General features: G+C 45.5%; 1 protein-coding gene across 1 annotated transcript in view; it reads right to left on the bottom strand.

Annotated features, from left to right (window-relative positions):
* Window positions 1-3,705: 3,705 nt before the first annotated feature.
* ripk4 (receptor-interacting serine-threonine kinase 4) overlaps window positions 3,706-18,593 on the bottom strand; it is a 53,868-nt gene continuing 38,980 nt past the window's right edge. The window contains exons 3-8 of the mRNA XM_055645116.1: window positions 15,953-16,098; window positions 14,113-14,162; window positions 12,234-12,392; window positions 10,873-10,973; window positions 8,298-8,562; window positions 3,706-5,892 (exon numbers count right to left, since the gene is read on the bottom strand). Of these exons, the coding sequence (XP_055501091.1) occupies window positions 4,694-5,892; window positions 8,298-8,562; window positions 10,873-10,973; window positions 12,234-12,392; window positions 14,113-14,162; window positions 15,953-16,098 (1,920 nt within the window). The 3' untranslated portion in view covers window positions 3,706-4,693. The remainder of the gene's footprint in view (window positions 5,893-8,297; window positions 8,563-10,872; window positions 10,974-12,233; window positions 12,393-14,112; window positions 14,163-15,952; window positions 16,099-18,593) is intronic.

The raw sequence follows: 18,593 nt of genomic DNA, 5'->3' as shown, positions 1-18,593 counted from the left end.
AATCGTATACCATCCTGATTTGGATCTAGCTATTCCATCATTGTCTCTGGGTATAAATCCTGGAACTTCCTTTTCTCAAGAGTACCCAAAAGCAGAAGGTCTCCAACGATTCGAAATGGGAGGTCACTACCAATGGCGATGACAATGGGGGAAAAATGTATTGTCCTTTGTTGAAGCATCCATATCCTGCACAAGAATAAAATAAACCACCCTGTGAACACATCCCACTCCCCAGTCCAGTGGATCAATGTAGGAAGGAACTGCAGATGCAGGTATATGCCGAAGATAGACAAAAACTGAGTAACTCAGCGGGTCAGGCAGCATCCCTGGAGAAAAATAAGTGACGTTTCGGGTCAGAACCCTTCCTCAGAGGTGGGGGGAGGGGGTAAATAAACTGCAGTTGACAAAGACCCAAAACAAATATGGGGCTGCTCAGTGGCGCAACGGTAGAGTTGTTACCTTACAGCACCAGAGGCTTGGTTTCGATCCCGTCTATGGGTGCTCTCTGTATGGTGTTTGTACATTCTTCCAGTGACCTGCGTGGGTTTTCTCCGGGTGCAACCAGACTCCAAAGACGTACAGGTTTGTAGGCTAATTGGCCTCTGTAATGCATTTCGTTGTCTCTGTACTGTACACTGACAATGACAATTAAAATTGAATCTGAATCTGAATCTGAAATTGAATCTGAATCTGAATCTGAATCTGTAAATTGTCCCTAGCATGCAGGATAGTATTAGCGTACGGGGATCTCTGGTTGCCGTGTAGTCGGTGGGCCGAAAGGCCTGTTTCCACGCTGTATCTCTAAACTAAAATCAATCAGGGTCAGCAACCGATGACCTCAGGAAGGGTGGAACCCTTAATGGTGCTGCTCCTCCAATTTGCGTCTGGCCTCCTCTGACAGCGGAGGAGGCTAAGGGCAGAAAGGGAATGGGAAGGGGATTTTAAAAGTTTGGCAGCCGGGAGATTGCGTAGGCCAAGGCAGACTTGGCAAGGCAAGTGTTCAGCGAAACATCACCCATTCTTTTTCTCCAGAGACGCTGCCTGACCCCCTCAGTTACTCTGGCATTTTGTGTTTATCCAGTGGATCATGAGATCAGTTGCAGTGTCCGAATGGAAAACTAGACGAATTCAGCTAGTTCACCCTGCGTTTCACTCTCCATGTTATCGGGGTTGTATTGATAGCTCAATGCAAATTTAAAAAGCATTACGAGACATAGGCGGGGTGGTGCTGCAGTAGAGTTGCTGCCTTACAGCGCCGGAGACCTGGGTTCGATCCGAACCACGGGCACTGTCTGTACGGTGTTTGTAGGTTCTCCCCGTGACCTGCTTGGGTTGTCTCCGAGATCTTCGGTTTCCCCCCACTCCAAAGACGTACAGGTTTGTAGGTTAATTGGCTTTCTACAAATATAAATTGGCCCAAGTGTGTGCAGGATAGTGTTATTGTGTGGCTATCGCTGGTCGGCGCAGACTCGATGGGCTTTAGGGCCTGTTTCCGCACCGTATCTCTAAACTGAAGGGCCTGTCCCACTTTCACAACCTCTGTCGTGATTGCCGTTGACTCATACTTGCAGCATGGTCGTCACGTAGGTAGGTTGTGATGTTAGTCGTAGGTACTCGTGGCATCAAGTAGGTCGGGGGCGTTTTTCTCGCATGATGAAAAATGTCCACAAGTAAAAAAGGTCGTGAATTAGGTTGTGAAAGTGGGACAGGCCCCTTAAACTAAACAATAATGAGAAACAAGTGTAATTAATTTTGTTTTATTAGTAGTCTTAATGAAATAACAAAGTTAGTTACACTGAAGACAACTAGCAGTCTATTACAGTAGAAAGCAAAACACTGCCTCTAAAATGTACTAAAGCGTACATATTTACATTAATCGCATAGCAATTAAGATAACTGAGAATTTAAAAGAAACAAAAAAATTAACACCACCTGAAATACTTTAAAATATGATACATAATGGCCCAAATAATGATGCATTCGCAGTTTACACCCCCAATAAAGTACCCTGCTCCTGCTCAGTAAATCTCCATCTACACGTCTTAGAGTGAAATAGAAAATGTGACTTTGTATTGTATCAGAACTTCAGTTTCTGTATCAAACATCCGGAGCGGGGGGGAAGTATTCCAAATGATCAGCCAAGCAGGAGATATGGACTACTACAAAGGGAGATACAAATGGTAGCGATGCTGCCTCAGTGCCAGATTCAATCCTGACAACGGGTGCTGTCTGTACATTCTCACTTTGATCACGTGGGTTTTCTCTGGTGCTCCGGTTTCCTCCCACACACCAAAGGCTTACAGGTTTGTTGGTTAATTGGCTTTGGTCAAAAAAAAAAATTGTAAATTGTCTCTAGTGTGTAGGATAGTGCTAGTGTATGGGGTAGATCGCTGGTCCGCGCGGACTCGGTGGGCCAAAGGGCCCGTTTCCGCGCTGTATTTCTAAAGTCTAAAGTCCAAAGAAAAGATTATTGTCATTTGGTCTGGTTAATGCAAGGTTGTAGTGAATTACAATAGCTCAGTTGGAAACATTCGGGCTAAGGTTCAGGCACAGACATTCCTTCAGTAGGTTTCTTGGAAGTGATCAACTTCTTGATTTATTTCCCCCTGCTCCAACATTCTTTTCAACAGACCGGCTTTAAACCCTGTTCCTTATTGTCTTATATTTTCTTGGTTGTGATTTCCTGGAGCCACTTCCTTTACGACTTTGTTGTCTTATAGGTATGAACATTTCAAAGGTTAATTGATGGAACAAGTACGGAGATGCCTGACATTAACTCTAGATAAGAAGCAATAAGCGGTGAATTTTCTCTTAAGTTTATTTAAACTTCCTCTGAGGAAGTTTATAGTTGCACAAGTTTCATATTGTGATCAGATTTGTTTTAAAAACAAATGACTAGTCTTTACAGCAAAGTTAATGGCAGCAGAGGTTTTGAGTCCAAGACTATTTGGTCTCCAACATTTAAACATTTACTTGCAAGGTCACGGCCAAATACTTCGACCCAACACATTACTCCCTTTTCCTTTGGCTCTGAGAAGAAACACAGAAACCTAATTGCAGTTACAGATTAAAAAAAAATCATAGAGGCCCCTTAATGCACTGCGATTTTATATAAATTTTCATTTAAAATGGCCTTCGTAGTAACGATGTAACAAGGAAAAAAGCCTGTCTATTCAGATAGTATTACCCAGATTTACATAGGGTTCCCGCTTTAGAATTATTTTCCTTTATAACACTTATTAAATATAAAATTCCTGAAAAATGTATTCCATGAAGGAAAAATGTCCTTCAAAAATGAACACAATAGGAAAAAATTGGATTGAAGTATAATTGTACACAATCATAAAGGTTAATACAGAACGAGCAATATGGCATTTGATTCACTCCACCTGGCAATAATGTAGATTATACGGTCGAAAGGCTTTCAATACAATAGATTTGTTTGCTACACTCATCCTATGCATGCTACCAATTTACTTATTGTTCAAAAGGAAAAAAAGAAATCTATTATTGGTTACATTCAGTGAAACTTCTGATCGACCACAACAATGTTATAACCAACGATAAAACAAGTAATTGTATGCAAGCAGAAGGCAAGGAACTGCAGATGCTGGTATAACAAAAAAGACACCAAGTGTTGGAGTAACTCAGCGGGTCAGGCAGCATCTCTGGAGAAAACATGCATGGGTGATGTTTCCATGTGACCTATCCATGTTCTCCAGAGATGCTGCCTGACCCGCTGAGTTACTCCCGCAAATTTACAAAGACACAGAGTGCTGCAGTAGCTCAGCGGGCCAGAGAATATCTCAGGAGAAAATCGATAGGTGACATTTTGGGATCTGACCCTTCTTCAGGAGTCCGAAGAAGGCTCCCGACCCAAAACATCATCTATCCATGTTCTCCAGGGATGCTACCTGACATGTTGTGGTACTTGAGCACATGGTGTTTTCTTTCGTAAAACCAGCATCTGCAGTTCCTGGTTTCTACTATGCAGATGCAGGGAAGGACAAAATGGGTTACCCCATTTAATGTGCATCTTCCATGTAAGATGTGAAAGCTCATGATCAAGTGCTGCTTTTCATTTCTGCTTTGATAAGAGTCGGAGATAATCTCCCCACTTAAGTGTAGAATAGTAGTTATCCATTGAGTTAAATTGTGGATCCCACCCATGACCCTAATCCAATTCTGAAACATATCTCTCGACCAGTCTCATCAATACATTTCAGAATTGGATTAGGATCCTGAATGGGATGAGAAGGCAGAGATCAGCTATGATTGAATGGTGGAGTAGACTCGATGGGCTGAATGGCCTAATTCTACTCCCATAACTTGTGAAGAATTGACAGCATATTTTGATTGTCATGCTGTCAACTCAGCAATTAAATAGTTTGAGGTTTCAAAATGAGGTTGTCCATTGACTAAAGCTCCCGATGGATTGTGTTTGGACAGCGCAGAATAGTTGCGCAAAGCTTTGGCCCACGGCCATTCCTCTTGACTTTGTCCTCCGCCATCTCGATGCACTGGTGGCAATTCCCCAGGTGTCTTCCTGTCGAATCCCATTAAATGGACAGTTGCATTAAATGGGAGTTCTTCCACTGTTTAAGCAGTCCTCCCATCTCGGGTAACCCAGCGTAGTAACTCAACAGGGTTGGAGGTTCAGTTCTGTCGCCGACATTCCTGATCCTTGGTCATCTCACAACCCTTCGACGTCCAGGTCTGTCAGCGCATCGTTGAGGAAGTTGCTCCCATCTTCCTCTACGAGACTCAATGGCGGCACCTGAATCATTGTCCCGTGCAACATAGTATCAGCCCCGTGAGCGAGGAGGATGTCGACAGATAGGGGGTGTCCAGACCGCAGTGCTAAGCGCAGGGGTGTAAGCCCTTCGTCATCTGTAGCGTTTATGTTTGCCATGCTGCCGAGCAGCTCCCTCACCACCTCGCCGTGACCGTTATCTGCGGCTAAGTGGAGAGCCGTCCTCTGGAGGCGGCCCAGGACCTCGACGCCCGCCTTCTCTTCCAGCAGCATCTTGATGGTTGGCAGATGGCCGCGGCCGGAGGCCAGGTGGAGAGAGGTCCACCCCTCCGCCGTGGTTGCGTCCAGATCCACGCCGTGCTTGATCAGGAGCCGCGAGGTGCTGGTGTGGCCGTTTTCGGCCGCCAGGTGAAGAGGCGTCTGGCAGCTCAAGGTCTTCCTGCTCACGTCGGCATTGGACTCCAGGAGAATGCGGGCCGCCCGGTACTGACCTCTCTGGGCCGCCAGGTGGAGAGGGGTTCTCCCATCCGCTGTCGCCCCTTCCTTGTCCGCCCTGGCCTGCTTGATGAGAAGCTTGGTGATGGTGTGATGCCCCTGCCAGGCGGCAAAGTGCAAAGGTGTCCAGTTGTCCTTCCCTCTGGCCTGCACGTTGGCCCCCCGGCTCAACAGGACGCGGACCACGTTCTCGTGGCTGTGCTGGCAAGCTACGTGGAGCGCTGTCCGGCCCTCAAAGTCCACCTCACTCGTTGAAGCACTCCTGTCCAGCAGCAGCCGAGACAGGGTCTCTTCCCCACTCTGCGCAGCAAAGTGGAGGGGGGTCCACAGGTCTTCATCCTTGGCATTGACGTTGGCCTTCTTCCCCAGGAGCAGCTCGGCGATGACGTTGAGGTTCTTCTCCGCAGCCAGGTGCAGCGGCGTGGAGCCTCGCTTGTTGGCGATGTTTGGGTTGGCGTTGTACAGGAGCAACAGACGGACAGCTTCCTCGTTGTCCAGCTGAACCGCATAATGGAGCAGGCTCATGCCGTCGTCCAACACCATGTCTACGTCTTGAGGCTGCAGGAGTTTCATCAACTTTCCCACATCTCCAGACACGATGGCCTCATACAGTTTCTTCTTTGGTATATTGGAGACCGATTGCTCTGGAAGTACATGAGATCAACGATTACACCTCAAGCTGGAATTTTCAAATAAGTACACGACAAACATACCATTTTCAAAGGTGCCATAAAGGCGTAAAGCCCATCACGTCCACGCCAACCCAGTACACTAGCACTATCCTACACACTAGGGACAATGTACAATTTTACTGATGCCAATTAACCTACAAACCTGTACGTCTTTGGAGTGTGGGAGGAAACCGGAGAACCTGGAGAAAACCCACGCTATTACAGGGAGAATGTACAAACTCCGTACATGCTGCACCCGTAGTTAGGATCAAACCCAGTCTCCAACGCAGTAAGGCAGCAGCTCTAATGCTGTGCCACCGTGCCACCATTGTTATGAAACATGCTTTTTAGTCCACGTTTACCAATGTGCCTTCCTGAGCCAATCCATTTGCCTGCATTTGGTCAATATCTCTTTAAACCCTCCCTATGTATGAACCCTTTAAAACATTGTAAACATTGTGATTATCCACCTCTACCACTACTTCTGGTCCTATGTATCAGATACCCACCAACCAGCTTGACTCTCAGACCTACCATATACCTTTCCCCTCTCACTTTCAACCTTTGCACTCTAATTGTAGAATCCATTACCCCAGGGAAGAGATTGTAGCCATCTATGTATCAACGCCCTCATCAATAAATCTCTACAGTCACTCCTCGATCTGTTCACTCCAGTCTCTTCCCGTATCTCAAGCCCACCAGGCTCAGCAACATCCTTCCGATATTTTTCTTCACCATCTTCAGCTTCATCACACCCTTCTGATAGTATGGGCGGCACGGTGGTGCAGCGGTAGAGTTGCTGCCTTACAGCGCCAGAGATCCGGGTTCGATCCGGACTACGGGCGCTGTCTATATGGAGTCTGTATGCTCTCCCAGTGTCCTGCTTGGGTTTTCTCTGAGATCTTCGGCTTCCTCCCACACTCCAAAGGTGTACTGGTTTGTAGGTTAATTGGCTTGGTTAATTGGATAAGTGTAAATTGTCCCTGGTGTGTGTAGGGTAGTGTTAGTGTCTAGGGATCGCTGGTTGGTGTGGACTCGGTGGGCCGAAGGGCCTGCTTCGCTAAACTAAACCAGAACGGGACAAAATATTCCAGGTGCAGTCTCACCAAAGTACAATGTGGAAGGCAGAAAAGATGACAAGGAGATAAATGTCCCATATATAGCCAATGAATGAGACGCAAATCTCATACAATTGCCTTGAAGGCTTATTTAGTTTAGAGATACAGCGCGGAAACAGGCCCTTCGGCCCACTGAGTCCGTGCTGACCAGCAACCCCCTCACATTAACACTATCCTACACTAGGGACAATTTTTTTTTAATTTACCAAGCCAATTAACCTACAAACCTGTACGTCTTTGAAGTGTTGGAGGAAACCGAAGTTGTCAGAGAAACCCCACGCAGGTCACGGGGAGAACATACAAACTCCATACAGACGGTACCCGTAGTTGGGATCGAACCCCGGTCTCTGGCGCTATAAAGCAGCAACTCTGCCATTACGCCACCGTGCCATTTATATGCAGCAAAATACTGTAAACATTAAACTTCCCAGACTAACTATTGAATTATATGACCAAGAATTTTAACTGATAATGAATTTGGAAAAACACAGCAACTTAACATTCCACAGCTATTTCAAATGGCAGGAGCCCATAGGGTTTCAGGGTCAGAGTTTAACATCGATTGTTGCTATGACAAAACAATCAATAACGACAATCTAAGAAACATTTTAAACTGCACGGTGCAAAGTGCCAGACTTTCCCTTGCAAAGTCACATTGAATGTTACCCTTTGGCTCGATGCCCACACTATGAATTGTACAAAGACATTTGCAAGGCACAGTGACACTACGGTGGAGCTGCTGCCTTAAGAGCGCCAGAGGCCCGGGTTTGATCCAGACTATGGATGCTGTATTTACGGGAGCACGTACGTTCTCCTTGTGACTTGCGTGGGTTTTATCCAGTTGCTTCAGTTTCTTCCCGCACTTCAAAGACCAGCAGGTTTACAGGTTAATTGGAGTCTATCAACTGCTCCAAGAGTGTAAGATAGAACTAGTGTATGGGCGATGGTTGGTCAACATGGACTCAGTGGGCCCAATGCCATGCTTCATTCCTAAACTAAACTCAATTTTCATCAACTACCCCCTCATCCAGGGACAAACTTAAGCCTCAAGGTTTATGGTCAACCAGTGGTGAATACTACAATGGGTAACTCATGGATAGGCTAGCCACTCTATACATGTCATAAGTTATAGGAGCAGAATAAGGCCATTCAGTCCATCAAGTCTACTCTGCCATTAAATCATGGCTGATCTATCTTTCCCTCTCAACTCCATTCTCCTGCCTACGCCCCATAACCCCTAACAACCTTACACAGACTTACCAATTCCTCCGGCTTCCTTCCCAAAAGATAATGATAAGGATCCCTGGGATGAGAATGCAGAGTCGATGGACGAGATTCCCGACAGGCGCTTCTTGCTGTCCGCCATCTCCCTGCTCGAAGGACATTCATTGCCAGCTGACTCAAAGTCATGGGAGATACCAGAGTCCAACTGGGAAAGCAGCTGGGAAAGGCTGCATTCCTCACTGTCGAACGCCCGCTTGAACAGTCCCTTCTGAGCCGGCTGCTCGACAGCTACTGCGGGATCCTGCAATTAAAGTAACAACCAGCTCATTTCAAGCACGTCAGACTGAGACTGAATAATGCATACATTCCCTCCACCGCTGTCTGCAAATGATTACACTGAGTAGGGCCATCCTTGACCATCGTGACAATATCAAAGTGGAGAAACAAGGAACTGCAGATTCTGGTTTACACCAAAGATAGTCACATGGTGCTGGACTAACTCAGCGGGTCAGGCAGCATCTCGGATACATGGATAGGTGACGTTTCGGGTTGGGACCCTCCGTCAGGCACTTTGTGCTTAGCTGTTGGGCAAGCCTTGCAACAAATTATACATTGATTCTAGGGGTGCAGGGGGTGGGGGTGTATATGGATAACAATGTACATGACTGTGTGCGTGTACGCGAGCATGGCCCCAACAACAAAGATAATCAAACATGAAGAAACAAAGAACTGCAGGTGCTGGTTTGTACCAAAAGTATACACAAGGTGCTGGAGTAACTCTGCGAGTCAGGCAGCATCTCTGGAGAAAAAGGATGGGTGATATTTTGGATCGGGGCAGTGAATTTGAAGAAATGTCACCCAAATTCCATGATGGAGTGTGGAGAAATTGCTAGTCTCTCCAATTAGGACCGTTCATGGAGGTTTATGCTAGATGGGGATAGATTAGTTCTTGGATACTGCCCATGAGTATGTGTGTATGGATGGTGTGCCCTGCAGGCATTTAATTCCGCCAAGTTCAATGGGGTCAAGAGTACAATTAACAACTCACTCTCATGCAAATTAGTGCGGGTGACACGAGACGAGTTTCACACCCGAGGTAACATTGTTCAAAGACAAAGCAAATTTTTCCCTTTGTTAACTCTGAATGACCTGTTGTGGCGCTGCAGATTTTGACCGTAACATCTATGCATTTGCAGATATTAACTTGATTATAAAACGCCCACGTTACTAAGGTTGTTTACTCTGCGTGCAGTAATAATAATGTTCCCGCCCTAAGCTTTACTTAATTGATCTTGACACAAGTGTGGATCTGTCCAGGTTAGGAGAGGATACTTAGCCAAACAATACACGACTGAAGGGCGGATATTCAAGTAAGGAGAGAACATTGAGAATGAGCAATACTGCTAATTGTTCCCAAAAAGCCTCGTGAAGTCAGGCAGTCAATGATGGTCTCAAATATAAATTAATTAATTACTCATGAAATACAAACCACGTCCCATCTCTTTAACCAGGTTAATTCCCGGGATGGCGGAACTGACATATGATGAAAGAATGGATCGACTGGGCATATATTCACTGGAATTTAGAAGGATGAGCGGGAATTTTATAGAAACATGTAAAATTCTTCAGGGATTTTCAGGATGTTCCCAATGTTGGGGGAGTCCAGAACCAGGGGTCACAGTTTAAGATTAAGAGGTAAGCCATTTAGGACTGAGATGAGGAACAATCTTTTAACCCAGAGAGTTGTGAATCTGTGGAATTCCCTGCCACAGAAGGCAGTGGAGGCCAATTCATTGGATGTATTCAAGAGAGAGTTAGATATAGCTAAAGATAGACACAAAAAGCAGGAGTAACTCAGCGGGCCAGGCAGCTTCTCTGGAGAGAAGGAATGGGTGACGTTTTGGGTCGAGACCCTTCTTCAGACAAAGTTCTAACGGCTAACGGAATCAAGCGATATGGAGAGAAAGTAGGAATGGGGTACTGATTTTGGACGATCAGCCATGACCATATTGAATGGCGGTGCTGGCTCGAAGAGCCGAATGGCCTACTCCTGCACCTATTTTCTATGTTTCTAGTTCAGAAGGATGAGGAGACCTCACTGAAACTCACCGAACAGTGAAAGGCCTGGATAGAGTGAATGGGGAAAAGATGTTTCCAGTTCGAGCCTAGAATAGCCTCAGAATAAAGGACGCACCTTTAGAAAATAAATGGAGGAATTTCTTTAGTCAGATGGTGGTGAATCTGTCGAATTCATGGCCACAGACAGTTTTCGACCCAACTCATTGGGTATTTTTAAGGCGGAGATTGACAGATTCTTGGTCAGTTAGGGTGTCAAGGGTTATGGTGAGAAGGCGGGAGAATGAGGTTCAGGGGAAAGATAGATTGGCCATATTTGAACGGTAGAGTTGACTGGGCCGAATGGCCGAATTCAGCTGCTATGACATGAACTCTTGTCTACAAGAAATAACATTTTCCAGCCTTGATTGCTATCAGCTTCCACCAACAATTTTGAGATCAAGACCTGAAGAAATTAATCTCAGAATCCACTTTGATGAGACATTCTAGCTGGTTTCAAAAGCTCAATTTAAAGCAGAGTTTAAGACAACTTTACCTTTTTGGTTGCTTCTCGAGTTTGTCCGGAATGGAAAGACTGTTTCTCCTGTGCAGTTTCTTGTGGCTTGGTGCTAAGTTCTTCAGTTTCTGCCGTGATTTCTTTTAAGATAAAAATGAATTGCATTTTTGGCCTCGTTACAACGTTGAATCTTTAACCGCTTTGTTAAAAATGTTTATTAACTATATTAATGGGGTTCAAAGGAGAAATCAAAGGGTTGATTCCAGGTGGTAGAATGGGACAATGCATCAGGTTAAAGGCTAGCATCACTGTGCCACAGTGGTAGAGTTGCTGCCTCACAGCCCCAGAGACCCGTGTTTGTGCGTTCTCCCCATGACCTGCATGGGTTTTCTCCAGGACCTCCGGTTTCCTCCCACACTCCAAAGACATACAGGTTTGTAGGTTAATTGGCTTGGTATAAATGTAAATTGTCCCTAGTGTGTAGGGTAGTGTTAGTGTGTGGGGAACGCTGGTTGGCACAGACTCGATGGGCCAGAGGGCCTGTTTTCACGCTGTATCTCTAAACTAAATTAAACTAATCACAATATACTCCATGGCTGGGTAAATTACTGGGAACACACAAGCAAGCACTAATCAGTTGCATGTTCTGTTTGGTACAAGTGCACAATGCACTGGTAACTTTAGAAAGGAGATGAGGAAGGATTTCTTTAGTCAGTGGAATTCATTGCCACAGACGGCTGTGGAGGCCAAGTCGTTGGGTATTTTGAAGGCAGAGATTGACAGATACTTAATTAGTAAAGATGTCAAAGATTACAGGGAGAAGGCAGGAGGATGGGGTTGCGAGGAGAAGATGGATCCGCCATGATTGAATGGCGGAGAAGACTTGATGGGCCGAATGGCCTAATTCTGCTATCATTTATGAACCTTGCTCAAATACACAAGATGCATTCTGGGAAGTGGACACTCAGCGCTAACCCTGACTGGCACTGGGAGTGTTTGCCATCACTGGGGACTGGCAACACCCTCTCCATGTTACACCACTCCCTCAATCACCCACTCCATCAAACGCACCCCTCTCCCTCCCTCCCCCTACCAACTCCCTCCTCACCCACTCCCACCCCCACCCACTCCCTCCCCCACCCACTCCTCCACTCCCCCAGACCCCACCCCACCCCACTCCACCCAGACCCCACCCCACCCCACTCCACACCACACCCCCCCCATCCCACACACCACCCAGACCACCCCCACTCAAACACAACCCCACATCACTCAAACCCACTCCCCTCCACCCAGTCCTTCCCAGCAGCATTTATGGTGTCCATTCCCTGTACTATTTTTCCTCTACATGCGTTGTATGCCTGTGAAGGAATCAAGTACGTATCTGAAAGCAGGCTTACCTTGAAAGGTTGGACGCTCACTGGGGGCCTCCTTCCAGCACTGCTGCATTAACTTTAGGAGTCTCTTGCACGCTGGTGGCCTGGGCTTTGGAATTGCCGACAGCTCGGGGCGAAATCCACTGACTACTTTGACCATGATGTGCAGAATGTTGGTTTCAGCTGAAAATTGAAAAGCAATATGAGCAAACTGGCACAAAATGTTGCAGATGCAAGTTATCCAAAATAAATAAAGAATTTGCTAGTCACATAGAAACATAGAAAATAGGTGCAGCAGTAGGACATTCGGCCCTTCGAGCCTGCACCACCATTCAATATGATCATGGCCGATCATCCAACTCAGTATCCTGTACCTGCCTTCTCTCCATACCCCATGATCCCTTTAGACACAAGGGCCACATCTAACTCCCTCTTAAATATAGCCAATGAACTGGCCTCAACTACCTTCTGTGGCAGAGAAAGTGTCAGACGTATCAGAACTGGGGAAAGTTCAAGATAGAACAAGCCAGAAGGAAGGAAATTAAAAAAAATATTTAAAAAAATTGATCAAAGAAGTGATAATGAAAGATAAAGGGGATGATAAAGGATGAGTAAAGAAATAACATGGATCTGACAACTTTACTATGAGACTTTACATATACAAGGTGGAAATAAGCCCTTCGGCCACTGGCCAGCCACAGTGGGTGAGCGGATGAGTCTGCTCAGCATTCCAGCTCTGCTCAGCTCCTGACTATCGCAACTCGAGAGGGAGAGGGGATTGAAGGCTTTGTGGCCAAGTTTGCGGATAATACGAAAATAGATGGAAGGGCAGGTAGTGTAGAGAAAGCAGGGACGCTGCAGAAGGACTTGGACAGGTTGGGAGAGTGGACAGAGAAGTGGCAGATGGAATATAATGTAGCAAAGTGTGGAGTCATGCATTTTGGTATTAGGAATAAAGGCGTAGACTATTCTCTACATGGGGAGAGAATCCAGAACTCAGAGGTGCAAAGGGACTTGGGGGTGCTGGTGCAAGATTCCAAAAAGGTAAATCAGCTAGTCGAATCGGTAGTAAGGAAAGCAAACTCAATGCCAGCATTTATTTCAAGAGGGCTTGTATGGACAAAGCAGAGATGTAATGCAGAGGCTCTATAATGCACTGGTAAGGCCGCATATGGAAAATCGTGAGCAATTTTGGGCACCCTATTTGAGGATGTGCTGGCTCTGGAGAGGGTCCAGAGGAGGTTTACAAGAGTAGGTTAACCCATGATGAGCGTTTGTCGGCACTGGGCCTGTACTCGCTTGGGTTTAGAAGACTGAGGGGGCACCTCATTGAAACATACAGTGAAAGGCTTGGATAGAGTGGATGTGGAGAGGATGTTTCCACTAGTGGGAGAGGCTTAGATGAGAGGCCATAGCCTCAGAATTAAAGGACGTTCTTTTCAGAAGGAGATGAGGAGAATTTTATTTAGTCAGAGGGTGGTGAATCTGTGGAATTCTTTGCCACATAAGGCTGTGGAGGCCAAGTCAGTGAATATTTTTAAGGCAGAGATAAATAGATTCTTGATTAGTACAGGTGTCAGTGGTTATGGGGGAAGGCAGGAGAATGGGGTTAGGAGGGAGAGATAGATCAGCCATGATGGAATGGTGGAGTTGACTTGATGGACCGAATGGCCTAATTCGACCACCTCATCCTCCTGACAGAAGGTACCTACAGCCACACAGCAGCCAGCAAATTAATCCCCACCCATCTATAAAGTTCAACGTTGGCAATCTGCCTTCATAAGACATTGTATAACACGGTTTATTGAATTATCAGTATTTTTAAAAAAGTGGATCTGTGGGAATGAAAGGCTCTTTTATAATTAAAGGTAACCATAGTGATAGGAACCTCCACAATACATACCTGCAAAGGGCTTCTTCTGTGTCAAGATTCCCCAGATGACAATTGAAAAACTGCAACAGGAAAAAAAAAGATTGGAGAACTGTTGGAATAGCTTAGAACTGTCTAAGAACCATCTAGCATTTACAAGCATCAAGGGGAGTCAATATTTGACCAGGTCAATGTATTTTTTACAACACACATTGCCATGTCATTGTGCACAAGCTGGGCAAGTGTGCAATAATTAAATTTCACTTATCCATAAGGCAGTATCCACAATGTTTTACCCAGGTAAAGTGTAGGTGATTCCCCGCAACAAATCAACATTAGCAACTGCACCACTATAAGCGACAAAGATTAATTAAAAACATGGGCGGCACTGTGGTGCAGCAGGTAGAGCTGCTGCCTCACAACGTCAGAGACCCAGGTTCATTCCAGACCTCGGGTGCTGCCTGTGGGGAGTCTGCACGTTCTCCCTGTGACCACATCGGTTTTCTCCGGGTGATCTGATTTCCTCCCTCATCCTAAAGACGTGCGGTTTCGTAGAGTTATTGGCCTCTGTAGAAATTGTCCGCAGAGTACAGGGAATACATGCAAAAGTGGGATAACATAGCAATAGAGCGATCGGGTGATTGATGGGCACAGTGAGCCGCAGGCAATGGGATCAGACAGATAGGATCTTAATAGAAAAGATAGGATCTTGCAATTCACATAACTTACAGGAAGTCCCCAGGTTATGAGCAGAGAACTATTCGTAATCCAAACTGTTGGTAAGTCAGAAAGAACCAAAACAACGCTTGGGAGAGGATGACAGAAACAGCTGTGGCGGGAAAGTGAGCGAGTGGGAGAGCGGCCGCAAAGTCGGCCTCACGGACTCAGTGAGTGAGCGACGAGTCTGCTCAACTCCACCCAACTCCCTCAAGAGGGAGGAGCGGGGTGGGGAGAGAAGCCATGTGGAAATGCCCTGTTCTCTCTTGATAGAAGATGCCTGCAGCCCAACAACAGTGGGGAAATCAACCCCCATCTATCTCGTTGGTCACTCCAATGCTTGCTCCAATGTAAATAGAGTCCATAGATCAGGTGTTCCTAACCCAGGGAGACATTGTACTTGTAACAAATCATCGAGTGCTTTTTCTGCGGAAATGAGTCTGCGTCTATAGAAAGGAATCACTGCAGCATATCTTTTTCCCATTCTTTACGTAGACCTTATTCAGTGACTATATTGACCTCCTATTTGATGCAAGTCATATAATCCGTCCCACCTCTAACTGTCGCCAATTTATAATCTCAAGCTAAAATATCATCTCCCAAACAATCAATCATGACTCCATAAACGGTTGAAAAAAAGTTTCTGGACATTTATGCTGAAATTCATTAATGATCATTGACAGACCAGTTTAGAGATACAGTGTGGAAATGGGCACTTCAGTCCATTGGGTACACGCCAACCAGTAATCACCCATACACCAGCTCTATCCTACACACTAGGGGACAATTTACAGAAGCCAATTAGCGTACAAACCTGCACGTCTTTGGAATGTGGGAGGAAACCGGAGCACCCGGAGAAAACCCATGCAGGAAGAACGTGCAAACTCCATACAGTCAGCAGCCATAGACAGGATCGAACCCGTGCCTCTGGCGCTGTGAGGCAGCAGCTCCGCCATTGTGCCGAATTAATGAATTATCTGAATAGCCTTTTCTTTGCAGAAGCCCTGGAGAGGAGGTCAGTGTGGAATAAGCATTCAGATCACCCAACACCAGGACTAAAAGATGAATCTGACACTGTGCCAAAGCTGACATCCATCGTTTAATAGCCACAGGTTTTACGCATGTTTCTATTAAGAGCAAAAGGAAAGAGTCTAACCTATATACGTCATGCTTAATGTCGGAAATCCTCTTCTGCCTTAGACGTTCGGGGGGAAGGTACGCGATTGTACCGCAGAAACCGTCTATGCTGATGTCTTGCGTGTTGGACAATCCATTCCATCTTGCCAAGCCAAAGTCTGAGATCTATGCAGAGAAAGAGTTTCATGAACGGCAAAGCAAAATATCTGCTGATTTCATAAACAGTGAATGAAATGCATGACAACCCTTCATCAGAGCTCGTGAAGAAGGGTCTCAACCCGAAAAGTCACCCTTCCTTTTCTCCAGAGATGCTGCCTGACCCGCTGATTTACTCCAGCTTTTTGTGTCTAACCTATAATAAAAGTCAATGTGGAATGACAAATAGTATATGATTATCATTAAGAAGCCATTCCCAAAATACAAGAACTTTGGTTTATTCTCTAGACCGATCGCAAAACCAACATTTACTCTTTGGTCTAAATTCTTTTGATACGCATTTGTTAAACAAACGTTCTACAAAATATTAACTTGCAGCGACCCAATTATCATTGCTTAGTGTATTATGTCACCAAATAGTGTGTGTGTTGACCCACAATTGTGTTCCCCACTCCTCAAATAATCAATAAAGCAGCACTCATTATCCATGCAGGTAAATGAGGGACAGGTAAACGGTGGCGCAGTGGTATAGTTGCTGTCTTACAGCGCCAGAGACCCTGGTTCAATCCTGGCTACAGCTGCTTGTCGGTGCGGAGTTTGCACGTTCTCCCCGTGACCTGCGTGGGTTTTCTCAGAGAACTTCAGTTTCCTCCCACACTCCAAAGACGTACAGGTTTGTAGGTTAATTGGCTTGGTATCAATTGTGCCTATTGTGTGTAGATTATGTTAATGTGTGGGGATTGCTGGTCGTTGCGGACCCGGTGGGTCGAAGGGTCTGATTCCGCACTGTATCGCTAAACTAAACTAAATAACGTGCGTCCTCTTAATGAACCCCTCTAAAAGTAGTCAACCTTAGGTTTCTGGGAAATGCCCTGCAAATAATTCTAGGGTCTGACAGGGCTGGTCACTGGTTAATGGGACATTATTGTCACAAGTGCCGTCAAACGCTCATCATATGTTAACGCACTCATTCCTGGGATCATTCTTGGAAACCTCTTCTGGACCCTCTCCAGACCCAGCACATCCTTCCTCAGATATGGGGCCAAAAATTGCTCACAATGCTACAAATGTGGCCTGACCAGCGCCTTAAAGAGCCTCAGCATTACATCCCTGTTTTAGTATTCTAGACCTCTAGCGTGGGTCTCCAAAGATGTTCACTAAAGCAGACATTGAAGGCCCTGTCTGAGATGGCAATGAAACTTAGCAAGTTCACAAGGATTTGGATTGAGAAGTAATATTTTGGAGATGTTTGTGGAAAAAACAGGAAAACAAGTCTAATATGGCGGCCACGCTAAAGAGTAGGTGCAGTCAAAAAGGACTACTTGACTTTAACATTCAATTTCATACAAAGCATGTTCTCAAACTCAGCCTGGGTCACTGAGACAATATTAAGGATAGGCCCACTGATCCACTTGGTAGACCCAGCACAATGCCAATACTGGCACGTTAACTAGTTAGACATCAACCCCTGGTGAATGACGACTGGGATCAGGTTATAGATTCATAGAGTCATACAGTGTGGAAACAGGCCCTCATTGACATACCAAACAGATTTGCTATGTCAAAGAGGATTCTCTTGAACGTCTACAAGTGCACAGTAGAGAGCATATTGACCAGTTGAATCATGGCCTGGTTCGGCAACTTGAACGTCCATGAGCGGAAAAGACTGCAAAAAGTTGTGAACACTGCCCAGGTCAAAAAGGCAGCCAACATCATCAGAGACCCATCCTGCCCACACACTCATCTCACCACTGCCATCGGGAAGAAGGTGCAGGAGCCTGAGAACTGTAATGTCCAGATTCAGGAACAGCTTCTTCCCTGCAGCCAGCAGGCTATTAAACACTAAAACTTCATAAGCTCTGAATTACAATATACTATTATTATTATTATTGTACTGTTATTGTTTGTTTTTTTAGTATGTGTGTAATATATATATATACACACATACACACTGAACTGTTTTTTTCTCTCTCTCGTTTATCATATTGTTTACAGTGTACTATGTTTACATATTCTGTTGTGCTGCAGCAAGCAATAATTTTATTTTTCTATCTGGGACATGACAATAAAACACTCTTGACTCTTGACTTGCCCACACCGACCAACATGTCCAATCTACACTATTCCCACCTGCCTGCGTTTAGCCCATATCCTACTAAACCTATCCTATCCATGTACCTGTCTAAATGTTTCTTAAATGCAGCGATATTACCTGCCTCAACTACCTCTGCCAGCATCTCATTCCTTACACCCACCACCCTTTGTGTAAAAAAGTTACCACTCGGGTTCCTATTAAATCTTCCCTTTAAACCTATGTCCTCTGATTCGCGATTCCTCTACTCTAGCTGAAAGACTGAGTATTTACCCCATGTATTCCTCTCATGGCTTTTGCACACCTCTCTGAGATCACCCCACATCCTCCTGAGCTCCAAGGAATAGAGTCCCAGCCTGCTCAACCTCTCCCTATGGCTCAGGCCTTCGAGTCCTGGCAACGTTCTCGTAAA

This window comes from Leucoraja erinacea, chromosome 13 (genome assembly GCF_028641065.1).
Source record: "Leucoraja erinacea ecotype New England chromosome 13, Leri_hhj_1, whole genome shotgun sequence".
Lineage (NCBI taxonomy): Eukaryota > Metazoa > Chordata > Chondrichthyes > Rajiformes > Rajidae > Leucoraja > Leucoraja erinaceus.
The sequence above is the reverse complement of the archived record's forward strand: the minus strand, read 5'-3'. Positions and strand labels throughout refer to the sequence as shown.